The 16,884-nt window shown below is 44.3% G+C and overlaps 1 protein-coding gene across 1 annotated transcript in view; it reads right to left on the minus strand.

Moving 5' to 3' along the window:
* LOC142652516 (uncharacterized) overlaps positions 1 to 16,884 on the minus strand; it is a 122,393-nt gene that overhangs the window by 87,061 nt on the left and 18,448 nt on the right. Inside the window, exon 3 of the mRNA XM_075828167.1 lies at positions 8,548 to 8,713. Coding sequence (XP_075684282.1) covers positions 8,548 to 8,713 — 166 coding nt within the window. The remainder of the gene's footprint in view (positions 1 to 8,547; positions 8,714 to 16,884) is intronic.

The following is a 16,884-nucleotide window of genomic DNA, read 5'->3' on the forward strand; positions in this document are numbered from 1 at the left end:
TCGCCTTGCAATGACGCTGATTGGAGGGGCAAAATTACTTGCCCTGCCAATCAGCACCTTTCAACGATGCTAGCGGCGCTATGACGTCATTGCGCTGTTTCCGTTGTTGAAAGGCGCTGATTGAAGGGGCAAGTCATTCTGACCTGCCAATCAGCGCCTTTCAACTACGCTAGCCACTTGCGTCGTTCAGCTCCAGCAGAAATTCTCAGAAGAGAGCAGGTATGCATTGCCATCGGACGGCACGAGAACGGTATCATGTGCGTATGTGAAGTTTTTTTTTTTTTTTTTCTAATAAAACTGTGAGTGGCATTATCCACAGAGGGGCTCTATCTACAGGGGGGGGGGTCTATATGTGGGGATGTACAGTGGGAGCTATATGTAGGGCACTATCTACAGGGGTAGGCTATATGTGGGACACTATATACAGGGGTGGGCTATATGTGGAGCACTATCTAATAGGGGAGCTATTTGTAGGGAACTCTCTTTAGGGGTGGGCTATATGTGGGACACTATATACAGGCGTGGGTTACCTGTGAGACACTATCTACAGGGGGGCTATATGTAGGGCACGGTCTACAGGGGTGGGCCATATGTAGGACACTATATACAGGGTGAGCTATATGTGAGGCACTATCTACAGAGGTGGGCTATATGTGGAGCACTATCTATAGGGGAAGCTATATGTAGAGCAGCACGGTGGCTCAGTGGTTAGCACTATTGCCTTGCAGCTCTGGAGTCCATATGTGGGCACTATCTACAGGGGGCTGTATGTGGGGCACTATCTACAGGGGCTTCTATGTAGGGCACTATCTACAGAGGCTCTATGGGGGCACTATCTACAGGGGGCACTGTGTGTGTGGGACACAGTGTATGGTACAATTATAATCAGGGACACTATTATAGTTAGAGGTGCAGTGTATAGCGCTATTATATTTAGGGGTGTTGAGAATTTTATCTTCGTTTATAGGTGCAGAAATGTTTTAAAAGTGAGAAGTTGAAGACATCTGAGGGGAAAACAGCAGAAATGGGTCGTGGCTGGGAGAAATCCATCATAGAGGTCTGGAGTGGAGGGAGAAGGAAAGCGAAAAAGAACTAGAATTTGAGATGTCACTGGTGAGTTACTTAATGTAAATGTTTATTCTGCCTCTAATCATTACTAGTCACTGTATGATCTGATGCGAGATGATGGGTGGTATGATTTTTTTATTGTCAAACAGCATCTTCCAGCATATTCCTACCATTGTTCGGGCCCTGCTGGGAGCTGTAGTTTTATGCCGTACAAACCTATACTGCAGGGGTTGCACTAAATTGAGCTGGTTTTTTTCTGGTACTGTATATGTACTGAACTTTGTTGGGGGCTGTATATATGTACTGAGCTTGGTTCTGGGGCTGTATTTATGTACTGAGCTTGGTTCTGGTGCTGTATATATGTACTGATTTGGTTCTGGGGATGTATTTATATATTGAGCTTGGTTCTGGTATTGTATATATGTACTGACCTTGGTTCTGGTGCTGTATATATGTCAGAGCTTGGTTCTAGTGCTGTATTTATGTACTAAGGTTGGTTCTGGTGCTGTATATATGTATTGAGCTTGGCTCTCGTGCAGTGAGGTGTACTCTGCCCGGCTTCATCACTGCACTGCGCATGACAGGAGAGTACAAGGCAACGACGCATCCGCAAGCGTTTGAGGAGGCTGGTAGTGATGTAGAACAGCCAGGGGGATGTCAATGAAAATCTGGGAGGGCGCCATTTCAATTTTCGCCTCAGGCAGCAGAAAAGCTACAATTGGCTCTGAGCCTGCAGGCCACTTTAGGCCTGCAGCCTATAAGTTTCTGGAAAGGCTCCCTGCACAGGCCTGCGTGATGATGTCACTGCATCACGCTGGACTACGCATGTGTACCGGAGCCTGTGCAGCTCTCCGTCCGTCGCAAGAACGGGGCAAGGTATGTACAATATATTTTTTGGGGGGGCTGTGTGGCACTATGTACAAGGGGGGAGCAGGGTGGCACTATGTACAAGGGGGCAGCGGGGTTGCACTATATTCAAGGTGGGAGCAGGGTGGCACTGTACAAGCTGGGAGCGGGGTTGCACTATATTCAAGGGGGGAGCAGGGTGGCACTATATACAAGGGGGAAGCAGGGTGGCACTATATACAAGGGAGCAGGGTGGCACTATATTCAAGGGGGGGAGCAGGGTGGCACTATATACAAGGGGGGAGCAGGGTAGCACTATATATAGAGGTGGAGCAGGGTAGCACTATATACAAGGGGGGAGCAGGGTGGCACTATATACAAAGGGGGAGCAGGGTGGCACTATATACAAGGGGGGAAGCAGGGTTGCACTATATACTATATTCAAGGGGGGGGGCTATGTGGCACTATGCACAATGGGAGCTTTGTGGCACTATATACAAGGGGCTGTGTGGCACTATTTACAAGGGGGAGGGCTGTGGCGCTATCAACAGGGGGCTGTGTTTGGCACAATCTACAGGGGTCTGTGTGTGGCACAATCTACAGGGGTCTGTGTGTGGTACTATCTACTAAGGGGGGCTGTGTGGCACTATCTACTAAGGGGGGCTGTGTGGCACTATCTACTAAGGGGGGCTGTGTGGCACTATCTACTAAGGGGGGGGCTGTGTGGCACTATATACAAGGGAGGGGGCAGTGTTCCCTATAATAATGCGCTGGGAAGACTTCAAGAGCAGGCTGGCGTGATGACGTCACATCACGCCGGTCTGCGCATGCGTCCCGTCTGAGAGGCAGTGTAGCGCTTTGTCCATCGCGGGAGTGGGGCAAGGTAAGTACAATCCTTTTTTTTTTCAACATTGAATTTTTATTACTTTTTTTTTCCGGTAATACAAAAACAATGCATACGCCAATATATCTCTAATCAGGTTATCAATGACAAAATGTATACATAACCCACGGTATTCACAATGAACAATTCTTGTCACAATCTTTACATAGAGACATAAAGCCCGGGCAGTTACAATGTATATCAGTGCATTATTCATAGAAAAGAAAAATAAATTACAGCAATTAAAATAATCAAAACCAGAGAAACAAACTAAAGAAACAAAAAGAGCAACAAACAAACATCGTCCATTCAGAGCTAAACATGTCTTGGCTTCGTTACATGCCTATGGATGAGGTAGAAAAACCATACACAATACCGGCTGGCATTACTCGTGCTCTAGTATCCGAGCCTCAGGCCGTGGCCAGGCATTTCCCTGCCGCGGATTTCTAGGTCTCCTATGAAGTCCCAAGTGTCTGTTTTCGACAGGATCAAACTATGGGACATATAGATGCTCCTGAATTGGAGCTCGGGATTGAGGAAGCCAGATAAGTCTGCCATGGCTCCCATAGCTTTAAAATTTTTGGCAACTGATGTGTTCGTAACGCATGCATACGTTCCATCGTGAATGAAACATTCACTAGATTGACAAGTTCAGGAATGGAAATAGTGTCACTACATTTCCATGATCTAGCAATGAACAAACGAGCCGCTACAATAATGTGGCTAGACACTGTCCCGGATGCCGCTGGGATCTCTGACATGTCGAGAAAACACAATGCCATAGCCGGACTTGGTTCTACTATGCAGGAAGACACTTGGGAAATCATTGCAAATACCTTAACCCAAAATGAGTGGACCTCAGGGCATTGCCACCACATGTGGAAGTATGAACCCCTGCACCCACATCCCCTCCAGCACGCCTCCGAATAAGCAGGATCCGATCTCGCAATTTGTGAAGGAGTCATATACCATCGTAATAGTAGTTTTTGAGACGATTCCCAATGTTTTACCCCTTTAGATATTTTCCTAGTCCACATGAAGGCCGAACCCCATTCCCTCAATGTGAAGGATGAGCGTAATTCTCCCTCCCATTTTTCACAGTAAGGAGGCTTGCTGGAGAGAAGGTGGGCACACAAATCCTCATAAAACATAGAGATACCCTTCTTTTGATTTACAGGACCGAAATAATAATTTTGAGCCACAGAAGGGAATAAGGGCACATTAACATTCAGAGAGGTGAAGAGATGCCTGATACACAGATATTTATAAAAATCCCTATTCGGAATAGAGTACTCTGACACCAGGTCAGAGAATGCCCGCAGAGTGCTACCCGTGAACAGCTTGTGTATGTGGGAGACTCCAGATGATATCCAATTGTCCAGAGATACCCCCGGGAGCTCCGAGGTCAGGAATTTCAAGGTAAATTTTTTATAGGTGTAAGAGCCGATGAGGGGAGATATGTTGAGTAGTGTTTCCAAGCTTTAAGTGAAGCTGAGATAGGCGGGGACATTACCCCAGAAGGCTTAATGTTTACCTTGGGGTTTACCCTCAGGAGTGATAAAAGAGGTTGGTCTATTATGGTCTGCTCTATCTGGGCCCATTGTTTTGAGGGCGTAGACGTACACCAAAACTTTAGCTGATCAAGAATAACCGCCCGGTAGTATCTCTGGACATCCGGCACCCCCATCCCCCCCTCCTCCAGTGTCTGTACATCGTGTGCATCCTGATTCGTGGTTTTTTGTGCGCCCATATAAAATTATTCAGCAATCTCTGGAGCTCTCTCAAATACGAGTTAGGAAGGGGTATTATCACCGTACGAAATTGATACAAGATTATGGGAATGATCATCATTTTAATGACCGCGATTCTGCCCGCCCAGGACGCGCTGACATGGGAGTATGATGCCAATTGTTGAGGAATGGTTTGCAATAGTGGGTTAAAGTTGTGCTTAAAAAGGAGATTAGTGGACTTGGTAAGAGAAATGCAGAGATACGAAATTTTAAGGGGATTCCATTGAAAGGGAAATGCACTTCGTATGGAGCCTTGGACATGTAAAGGGAGACCTACGTTCAGCAAGTGGGACTTGTTGCAGTTAACTTTATAGTATGACACTTCCCCAAATTTGTCTAGCGTCTTTTGAGCTTCTGTCAGAGAAGCTAACGGATTTGTTAAGGAGAGAATCACATCGTCCGCGTATAGTCAGCCATACCACTTCGTCTTTAAGGGCAGAGTGAGCATCTATAAGCGTATTATGGGCTGCAGCATAATCACCCATTTTGCGTTCAATGTGATCGGTGCGGCACCCCAGGTCATCCACCGACGTTTGAATCTGTGACATCATTTTATGTAATGTCTCCGATATTGAGCTTTGCAACGACTGTATTAACCCCTTCATGATAGCAGTAGTAAGGGGTGCATCGTCTGGGATGGCCGCCATTTCAGGAACATTGGTTGCTGTAAGGCCGCCCACGCAGGCCGTTAATGGAGAAGGGGACAGTGCTTTCTCCTGCCCCTGGTTCATGCTGTTAGGCGGGGAGGGTGCTGAACGAGTCGCCCCCCGTTTGGCCGGGTTGCCCACATCCTCTGAGCTCCCCTGGTGAGATATGTCCCTTTCTTCTGACTGACCTGGGTTAGCCGTTGTTGAGGCACAGGGACGCGAGTCCTCCCTCTCATGAGGCGAGCCGGCGCCATCTTGGATGCGGTCCGTCGCTGGGAAGTAGTCCGGGAGCTTTTTCAGCTCTACCTTTGCTCCCCTCCTCTTAGTCATGTTGCTCCCCGGTGCTAGGAAGATTAAGGAGTGGAACCCTCGTGATTCCGCTACTTTTCAAGGCGATCTGTCGCTGTGAGCCGCTACTTAGCTACTCGGTATGCAGGAGAACTAGTCTTACACCGCCATCTCAGTCAGCGGCAAGCTCCAAGTACAATCTTTTTTATTGAGGGGCTGTGTGGCAATATACAGGGGGGGGGGATTGCTGTGTGCTAATATACGGGGAGGGAATTGCTGTGTGGTAATATACAGGGGGGTATTGCTTTGTAGCACTATATACAAGGGGAAGGGGGGGCTGTGTAGCAGTATATACAAAGGGAGAGGGGAGCTGTGTAGCACTATATACAAGGCAGGGGGCATTGCTGTGTGGCAGTATATACAAGTGGAGGAGGGCTGTGTGGCAGTATATACAAGGGGAGGGGGGATTGCTGTGTGGCAGTATATACAAGGGGAGGGGGCTGTGTGGCAGTATATACAAGGGGAGGGGGATTGCTGTGTGGTAGTATATACAAGGGGAGGGGGATTGCTGTGTTGCAGTATATACAAGGGGAGGGGGATTGCCATGTGGCAGTATATACAAGGGGAGGGGGGATTTCAGTGTGGCAGTATATACAAGGGCAGGGGGGATTGTTGTGTGGCAGTATATACAAGGGTAGGGGGGATTGCTGTGTGGCAGTATATGCAAGACGAGGGGGGGATTGCTGTGTGGCAGTATATACAAGGGGAGTGGGGATTTCTGTGTGGCAGTATATACAAGGGGAGGGGGGCTGTGTGGCAGTGTATACAATCGGAGGGGGCTGTGTGGCAGTATATACAAGGGAAGGGGGATTTCTGTGTGCCAGTATATACACGGGGAGGGGGGTTGTGTGGCGGTATATACAAGGGGAGGGGGGATTGCTGTGTGGCAGTATATACAAGGGGAGGGGGGATTGCTGTGTGGCAGTTTATACAAGGGTGCTATATGGTATTGTCTACAGGGGGGCTGCGTGGCACTATCTACAGGGGGCTGCGTGGCGTTATCTGCCGGGGGGGGTCTTTGTGGCACTATCTACAGGGGGTCTGTGTGGCGCTATCTATAGGGGGAGTGTGATGCTATCTACAGGGGCTGTGTGTGACGCTATCTACAGGGGGTCTGTGTGGCACTATCTATAGGGACAGTGGTGCAATGAGGGATTATTTCATTGATACCTATAATTGGTCTTTATAACGGTCTATTTTACTGCTGGACTTGTAATATTATAGTATGTAAAAAGTAATTAAAACTAATTTAAAATAAGTTTTCTTACTCTCTTATTTAGTCGCTGTATTAGCGTTTACTGGGGGTAATAATTTTGGTCATCAGATCGCCCACCATTGATAGAGACTTGCCCTGCACTCCAACTGCACCGCTCAGGAGCTGCCAAGAATTAGAGGCAACATTGGAGGGGGGCTGTGTGGCATTATATACAAGGGGAGCTGTATGGCGCTATATACAGGGGGTGCTTTATGGCGAAATCTACAGGGGGGCTGTATGGCACAATCTACAGGGGGCACTATAAGGGGGGCTGCGTGTGGCACCTGGGGGTGGGCCCAATTCAAAAGTTTGCTATGGGGCCCAGTTTTGCCTAGTTACGCCCCTGATGCTGCCCATGCAGCATGAACGTGCCAACAGTTTTCCTTTAAATATTCACATCCCAAGCTAGATGGTGATTTATAACCATTAAAACTCAGAATTCAAGCAATTCAATTTAGTGGCATACAGAGGGGGCCTTAGAGCACAGATCAAAATGCTGCTTTTTGCCACCAGGACAGAGGGTCCCTGTGTTTGTTACCCCCTTACTGACCTTTTTGTGACCCGTGAGCCAATTCCCGACTCCAGTTCCTCTGGAAAGGGGAGTTCTCAGTAAGTTATTGCCACCCAGCAGCAAAGGGATGGGACCAACTAGGGGCTGCTCCCCCAAGGGACCCTATAACAGCTGCATGGACTGCCTCTATGGTATGTATGCCTATGATATAATTATCTTCTAGTTTGGGCAGATTGTTCACTTTATCTAGAAAAGTATTTTTCAATGTTTCTGAGCCAAGTTCCCCCTACTCAAACAAATTACATAAAAAAACCATCAAAGTTATGATCATACACAGTGCTGCCAATTAAAAGCATGAGCACAGTGTGAGTACCCCATAGAGATAGCATGTACCGCCTAGAGACATGTAGAACAGGTTGAGAACCTTGGATCTAGAGCAATAACTTTCTACCTAACATGTGGGGGAACAGAAGTGGAGAAGTGATATTTGGATAAGCTCCAAACTCATTATATAAACAGCTATTTTTAATATTTTTTATTCTATACAATTAAGGGCCAGCTGTTTCTTTTGACTTGGCTCAATGAAGACCATTGGGCAAAGAGCTAAAGCTGTGTTCACATCAGCGTTGGTTTCCGTTCATGGGTTCCGTTGCAGCTTTTCAGCAGAAGAACCCATGCAGGGAAAGCCAAACGGAAAACAGAGCTTCAGTTTATTTACCATTGATTTCAACGGTAATGCTTCCTTTGCAATTGATTTCCATTTGTCTCCGTTCCATAAGATTTCAGTTTTTTTAGCGAAAAAAATAGCGTAGTCGACTACGCTATTGTTTCCGGAAAAAAAATCAAAACCTTATGGGACGGAGACAAACGGAAACCATTTGCAATGGAAGCATTACTGTCGAAATCAATGGAAATGCAGACGGAAGCTTTGGTTTCCGTTTGCCTTTCCCTTCATCGGTTCCTCCAACGGAAAGCTGCAACGGAACCCATGGACGGAAACCAACGCTGATGTGAACAGGGCCTAACACAGCGTGTCTGGATATGTGTATAGGCTGTTGTAGCTGTAATATACTTGGAAAATAAATCCAAAGCATTCTTATATATGCAAATAGTCTTTTTTGTGATTTATATAGTTTATATTATATTCATTCAAGTAGATCCAAATTGAACAATACAAATATTTTACTATGATTTTGTACCTTGTATTTTCCGTCACATCAACATCAGGGGTAAGAAGATAAGCTTTTTCTGAAATAAGTGATCCTACTATCTTTTGACCTTTTTTATGAATTTTCATTCCCACAAGCAGTTCAAAGCCCTTCTCATCCCGTGATGCCACAGGTATTCGAGTAGGACACACGGATTCTGTAGAAAAACATATTTTTAAAAAAAAAGTAGTATATGTAATTCATCACATTAGCATAATACCGGTACTCACGTGCCAGGACTGCATGACTTATAAACTTTGTAAGGGTAAGCTGACACACGGTATATTTGTCTCAAAAATCCATGTAGATGTTGCAGAAACAGTCTCAAAAATATCTGCAACAAATCTTCCATCCTTTAGATTGTTAAGATTATTTCATTACTTTAATAAAATATGTCGATACTGAACAAAATAGAACATACACCATTTCCACTAGAGGTCACTCGTGGGTTAAGGTTTCTATTTATCAGCAAGAATTACAATCCTCCAATAGTTTACTAAAATACTCTTATTTTACTAAATTCACAGTTTCAAAGTCTGTCTCCGGAATTCACAGGAAAATTATCATTCTTTGAGGCTGGGTTCACACGACCTATTTTCAGACGTAAACGAGGCGTATTATGCCTCGTTTTACGTCTGAAAATAGGGCTGCAATACGTCGGCAAACATCTGCCCATTCATTTGAATGGGTTTGCCGACGTATTGTGCAGACGACCTGTAATTAACGCGTCGTCGTTTGACAGCTGTCAAACAACGACGCGTAAATTGACTGCCTCGGCAAAGAAGTGCAGGGCACTTCTTTGCCACGTAATTTGAGCTGTTCTTCATTGAACTCAATGAAGAGCAGCTCAAGATATACGAGCGTCACAGACGCCTCGTATATTACGAGGAGGAGCATTTACGGCTGAAACGACGCAGCTGTTTTCTTCTGAAAACAGTCTGTCATTTCAGCCGTAAATAACAGCTAGCGTGTGAACATACCCTGAGGGTATGTGCACACGACCTCTTTTCAGACGTAATGGAGGCGTTTTACGCCTCGAATTACGCCTGAAAAAACGCCCCTAATACGCCTACAAACATCTGTCCATTGCTTTCAATGGGAATTACGATGTTCTGTTCCCACGAGCCTTTATTTTACGCTTCGCTGTCAAAAAATGGAGCGTAAAAAGACGCTCCGTAAAAAGAAGTAGCATGTCACTTCTTGAGGCGTTTTTTGGAGCTGATTTTCCATTGAACACTATGAAAAACGCCTCAAAAAACATCTGAAAAGAAGCCTCAAAAGAAGCTCCAAATTTCATTTTGGGTATGTTCACACGGCCTATTTACGGACGTAATTCGGGCGTTTTTGCCCCGAATTACGTCCGAAAATAGCGCCTCAATAGCGCTGACAAACATCTGCCCATTGAAAGCAATGGGCAGACGTTTGTCTGTTCACACGAGGCGTAATTTACGCGCCGCTGTCAAATGACCTGTCACTTCTTTGGGCATAATTGGAGCCGTTATTCATTGACTCAAATGAATAGCAGCGCCAATTACGTCCGTAATTGACGCGGCGTTCAAGCGCCTGCACATGCCGTTACGGCTGAAATTACAGGGATGTTTTCAGTCTGAAACATCCCCGTAATTTCAGCCGTTACGGACGCCCTCGTGTGAACATACCCTTTCAGATTCAAAAACGCCTGGAAAATCAGAGGCTGTTTTCTCTGAAATCAGCTCCGTATTTTTCAGACGTTTTTTGTTAAGCGTGTGAACATACCCTTAGGGTATGTGCACACGATAAGTGGCTTTTACGTCTGAAAAGACAGACTGTTTTCAGGAGAAAACAGCTGCGTCGTTTCAGACGTAAAAGCTCCTCGCATTATGCGAGGCGTCTTTGATGCTCGTAAATTTTGAGCTGCTCTTCATTGACTTCAATGAAGAACGGCTCAAATGACATTGCAAAGAAGTGCCCTGCACTTCTTTGCCGAGGCAGTCATTTTACGCGTTGTCGTTTGACAGCTGTCAAACGACGACGCGTAATTGACAGGTCGTCTGCACAGTACGTCGGCAAACCCATTCAAATGAATGGGCAGATGTTTGCCGACGTATTGTAGCCCTATTTTCAGACGTAAAACGAGGCATAATACGCCTCGTTTACGTCTGAAAATATGTCGTGTGAACCCAGCCTTAACCCGTTAGTGACCGGCCCATAGTCTTTTTACGTCGGTCACTAACGGGCCTTATTCCGATGCCATAGACTTTTTACGTTGCGGCATCGGAATAAGTAAACAGAGCAGGGAGCTGTCAAATCTCCCTGCTCTCAGCTGCCAGAGGCAGCTGAGGGCTGGGAGCGTCCCTGCTCTGCCGGGTGAGATCGATATTAGTATCGATCTCACCCGTTTAACCCTTCAGATGCGGTGCACAATAGCGTGCACCGCATCTGAGTGGTTTTGGAGAGAGGGAGGGAGCTCCCTCTCCCACCGACACCCGGCGATAAGATCGCCGAGTATCAGTGTCTCCGATGGCAGCCGAGGGCCTAATAAAGGCCCCCAGGTCTTCCTGGAGCGAATGCCTGCTAGATCATGCCTCTGGCATGACCTAGCAGATGCCTGTCCATTTTAAACGGACAGGCATAATACACTGCAATACAGAAGTATTGCAGTGTATTATAATAGCGATCGCAGAATCGCATATTAAAGTCCCCTAGTGGGACTAGTAAAAAAGTAAAAAAAAAGTTTAATAAAGTTAATAAAAAAAAAATGTGAAAAAAAAATGAAAAACACAGCTTTTCCCCTTACAAACTGCTTTAGTATTAAAAAAACAAAATAAAGTAAAAAAGTTACACATATTTGGTATCGCCGTGTCCGTAACGACCCTGACTATAAAGCTATTACATTACTTAACCCGCACAGTGAACGCCGTAAAAAATGAAATAAAAAAAGATGGAAAAATTGCTGTTTTCTGTGAATCCTGACTTTAAAAAAATGTGATTAAAAAGTGATCAAAAAGTCGCATCTACTCAAAAATGGTACCAATAAAAACTACAAGTCGTCCCGCAAATAAAAGCCCTCATACAACTGCATCGGCAAAAAAATAAAAACGTTACGGCTCTTCAAATATGGAGACGCAAGAACAAATAATTTTGAAAAAAAAGCGTTTTTACTGTGTAAAAGTAGTAAAACATACAAAAACTATACAAATTTGGTATTGTTGCAATCGTAACAACCCGCTGAATAAAGTTATTGTGTTATTTATAGCACACGGTAAACGACGTAGATTTAGGACGCAAAAAAGAGTGGCGAATTTTCAGATTTTTTTCTATTCCCCCCCAAAAAAAAGTTAATAAAAGTTAATCAATAAATAATATGTCCCCCAAAATGGTGCTATTAAAAAATACAACTTGTCCCGCAAAAAACAAGACCTTATACAGCTATAGTTATAGCTCTTGGGATGCGACGATGGAAAAACTTAAAAAATAGCTTGGTCATTAACGTCTAAAATAGGCTGGTCATTAAGGGGTTAAGGTTAAGAAGAAAGCATAAATTACACATTATACTTTAGAAATACATTGGTGCTATAGTTATGTGGACCATTCAGGAATTTTCCAAATTTTTCCATAAGCATGACCTAAACTGCGCGCACATCTTCAACTATCTAGAAAAATTATTTCAAAAAATACAAAAACATACACAAATAATATGATTGCTCATTCATTTTTCGTTTAATGCATATGATCTTATGATTTGGTAACGGGTGTGACCCAGGGTCACCAACCTGGTTTTTATTTTTCTGAGCAACTTTTTACGGTGAGTCAACCTTTTTAGTGTGTGTTCACATCAGCGTCACCCTTCCGTTCATGGGTTCCGTCAGACCTTTCAGTTGGACCTTTTCAGTATATCTATACTGTATAACTCTTATATATCTTAGGAGGAGAGGATGGCTCTATCTTTACCACATATTAGACTTTACAATATTACAACCAATGCTCATTGCCTTGCCACTAGTGTTGATATTATAAAAAGTGAAAAGTACTTTATTCAGTGCAGTACCATTCAACCGGATCACACCGTGCTTATTTTCTTAGAGTCTTTATTTATTTAATAGACCAATTTTACAGTTATGTTCACTATGTATTTTTGACATGTCTGGAGCTGGGAATATACCAGGTTTGTGACTTCTAAATATAAAACAAACATAAAGTGTATTTCAACATTACCATTCATATATTTAATAGGTGTTCTGCATTACATCAGCTGTTCAACATGAGCCACAGCCGTGTATTTCACGTGTTTATTCTATGAGGAGGATGACGTTATTGAGTACTTCTTCTAAATATTATCTTTTCAATGTCAGAATAAATGTTAGAAGTGCCAAATTGGAAATGTTATGGGCTCCATAGTGGTAGAGCTGGGTTTCTCAATAAGGAAGGAAAATGATGAAACATAAATTCAAGCTTTATCTACATATGTATGAAGACGGTTTAACTGAGATCCTAATATAGTTAGGATCATACAATGGGAATAATACATTGTAGCAAAGATGTACAGTAGTATGAACCTTTCATTGTAAGGGCAGATATTTTTCATGCTGAATTCTGATTTATGTCAACGTCAGACTATTTTTGTAAAAATATGTGTTTGGTCTCAATCCTTAGATGCTAAAATTAATTGAGATATGGCAGCAGGGGATACGAATACGCTTATACACAGTGTTCCAAATTATTATGCACATTGGATTTAAGTGTCATAAACATTAAATTATTCGTTTTTCAATTAAACTCATGGATGGTATTGAGTCTCAGGCTGGGTTCACACGACCTATTTTCAGACGTAAACGAGGCGTATTATGCCTCGTTTTACGTCTGAAAATAGGGCTACAATACGTCGGCAAACATCTGACCATTCATTTGAATGGGTTTGCCGACGTACTGTGCAGACGACCTGTTATTTACGCGTCGTCGTTTGACAGCTGTCAAACGACGACGCATAAAAATACAGCCTCGTCAAAAGAAGTGCAGGACACTTCTTTGGACGTTTTTGGAGCTGTTTTCTCATAGACTCCAATGAAAACAGCTCCAAAAACGGACGTAAAAAACGCCGCGAAAACGGCGCGAAAAACGCCGCGAAAAATGCGAGTTGGGGTATGTTCACACGGCCTATTTACGGACGTAATTCGGGCGTTTTTGCCCCGAATTACGTCTGAAAATAGCGCCTCAATAGCGCTGACAAACATCTGCCCATTGAAAGCAATGAGCAGACGTTTGTTTGTTCACACGAGGCGTATATTTACGCGCCGCTGTCAAATGACGGCGCGTAAATAGACGCCCGCGTCAAAGAAGTGACCTGTCACTTCTTTGGCCGTAATTGGAGCCGTTATTCATTGACTCCAATGAATAGCAGCGCTAATTACGGCCGTAGTGGACGCGGCGTTCAAGCGCCTGCACATGCCGGTACGGCTGAAATTACGGGGATGTTTTCAGGCTGAAACATCCCCGTAATTTCAGCCGTAACGGAAGCCCTCGTGTGAACATACCCTCGGTCAAAAAACGTCTGAAAAGCAGGGTCTGTTTTCCCTTGAAAACAGCTCTTGATTTTCAGACGTTTTTGGTCACTACGTGTGCACATACCCTCAGGGCTCTTTGGATCATTGTAATCAATCTCAGACACCTGTGATAATTAGTTTGCCAGGTGTGCCCAATCAAAGGAAAACTACTTAAGAAGGACGGTCCACATTATTAACCCCTTCCCGCTGGATCACGTACAGTAACGTCATTAAAACTGGTGTCTTACCGCATTTTCACGTTACTGTACGTCATGGAGATGAAGCTGGCTCAGGAGCTGAGCCAGCGACATCACCGCCGGGTGACAGCTGTATGTTACAGCTGGCACCCTGAGGTATCGGGCAGGACCGGAGCTAGCCTCCGATCCGACCCATTAACCCCTCACATGCGGCGTTCAATAGAGATCGCAGCATGTGAGGAGTTTATAGCTACCGGCACCCCAGCAACGTGATCGCTGGGTTGCCGGTGGCTGCAAAGGCGATCGGAGGGCTAATGCTTACCTCCCGATCAGCCTGTAATGGAATCCTCCTATGCCCCGTCGTCGTCGGGGCCCAGGAGGCTTCCGGTACCATTGGCAAGATGGCGCCGTCTCAGCTTCCGGCTCAGAAGCTGAGCCGGCATCATCAGCAGTGGGTGTCCGCTGTATGTTAAAGCGGACACCCCGATCTAACGCCAGGAACCGGAGCTAGCTCCGATTCCTGGCATTAACCCCTTCGATGCAGCGATCCATTGTGATCGCTGCATCCTAGAGGTTTGTAGAAAATCGGCAGCCTTGCCATGCGATGGCAAGGCTGGCGACTACTACTATGGCAACAGGAGCCCTAACAATGGACTCCTGTCTGCCATTACGTAAGCTGATTAGGCCCAGCCCAGAGGCGGAGCCTGATCGGCTTGCTGTCAGTGAACAACTGACAGTTCCAATACATTGCACTACATAGGTAGTGCAATGTATTAGAACATCAAACAAACAGTTGGACCTTCAAGTCCCCTAGTGGGACTAAAGAAAAGTGTAAAAAAAAAAGTGTAAAAAAAGTAAAAATAAAAGTTGTAAAACATACAATAAAAGTTTCAAATAATAACACAAAACACAATCGCCCTTTTTCACTTATCAAGTCATTTATTATAGAAAAAAATAATAAAGCCATACATATTTGCTATCGCAGCAACCGTAACGACCTGAACTATAAAAATATTATGTTATTTATCTAGCGCAGTGAACGCCGTAAAAAAAAACCTCAAAAACACTGCCATAAATCCTTTTTTTTTGGTCACGGTCTTCCAAAAATTGAAATAAAAAGTGATCAAAAAGTCGCATGTATCCAAAAATGGTACCTAAAAAATCTATACCTCGTCTCGCAAAAAACAAGCCCTCATACAGCTCCATCGACGAAAAAATGTAAAAGTTATGGCTCTCACAACTTGGCGACAGAAAAAATACATTCTCTTTCCAAAAGTAATTTTATTGTGCAAAAAGTTATAAAAAAGTTCTATAAATTTAGTATCGCCGGAATCGTACTGACCCGCAGAATAAAGGTAACATGTAGTTTATAACGTACGGTGAACGCTGTATATAAAAAAAAAAGTGGCACAAGCTGGGCACGACATATTTGACACTGAATTGGCATATCTAGGGAAAAATTTAAATTTGTACCTTCCGCAGCGCAATCATTTATGGAAAAGACACGTGGGGTGAAAATGCTCACTACACCTCTTAATGCCTTGAGGGGTGCAGTTTCCAAAATGGGGTCACTTCTCAGGGGTTTCTTTTATTATTTCACATCAAAGCCTCTGCAATTGTGAACCAATACTTTATATGTCGCCAAATTAGGCCTCAATTTTACACGGTACTCTTTCACTCCTGAGCCCTGTCAAATATCCAGGCAAAAGATTAGGGCCACACGTAGGGTGATTCTAAAACAGGGAAACACCGCATAATAATTGAGAGCTGTCTTGTTATGGTGGCACAAGCTGGGTACCACATATTGGCGTATCTAAGGAAAAATTCCCATTTTCATTCTCCCACATCGTGTGCACACGAATTTCTGCAAAACACCTGTGGGGTTAACATGCTCACTACACCCCTAGGTGAATACCTTGAGGGTGTTGTTTCCAAAATGGGGTCACTTCTGGGGGGGATCCACTGTTTTGGTTCCACAGGGACTTTGCAAATGCGACATAGCGACCAGAAACCAAATGCAGCAAAATCTGTACACCAAAAGCAAATGGCGCTCCTTCCCTTCTGAGTCCTGCCGTGTGCCCAAACAGCATTTTATGACCACATGTGGGGTATTGCCGTACTCCAGAGAAGTTGCTTTACAAATGTTGGGGTTCTATTTTTCCTTTATTTGTTGAGAAAATTAAAAATTTGGAGCTAAAGCTACGTCTTATTGAAGAAAAAGGATTTTTTTTATTTTCACTGCCCAATTCTAATAAAATCTATGAAACACCTGTGGGGGCAAAATGCTCACTACACCCCTAGATGGATTCCTCAAGGGGTGTAGTTTTCTCAATGGAGTCACTTTTTTGGCGTTTTCACTGTTTTGGTCCCTCAGGGGCTTTGCAAATGCGACATGGCCTGCGCAAACCATTCCTGCTAAATTTGAGCTCCAAAAGCCAAATAGCGCTCTTTCCCTTCTAAGCTCCGCCGTGTGTCCAAACATCCATTTATAACCACATGTGGGATATTGTTTTACTCGGGAGAAATTGCTTTACAAATGTTGTGGTGCTTTTTCTCCTTTAGTCCTTGTGGAAATTAGAAAAAATTAGCTAAACCTACATTATCTTTGAAAG

The sequence above is a fragment of the Rhinoderma darwinii genome, chromosome 5 (assembly GCF_050947455.1).
Source record: "Rhinoderma darwinii isolate aRhiDar2 chromosome 5, aRhiDar2.hap1, whole genome shotgun sequence".
Taxonomy (NCBI): domain Eukaryota; kingdom Metazoa; phylum Chordata; class Amphibia; order Anura; family Rhinodermatidae; genus Rhinoderma; species Rhinoderma darwinii.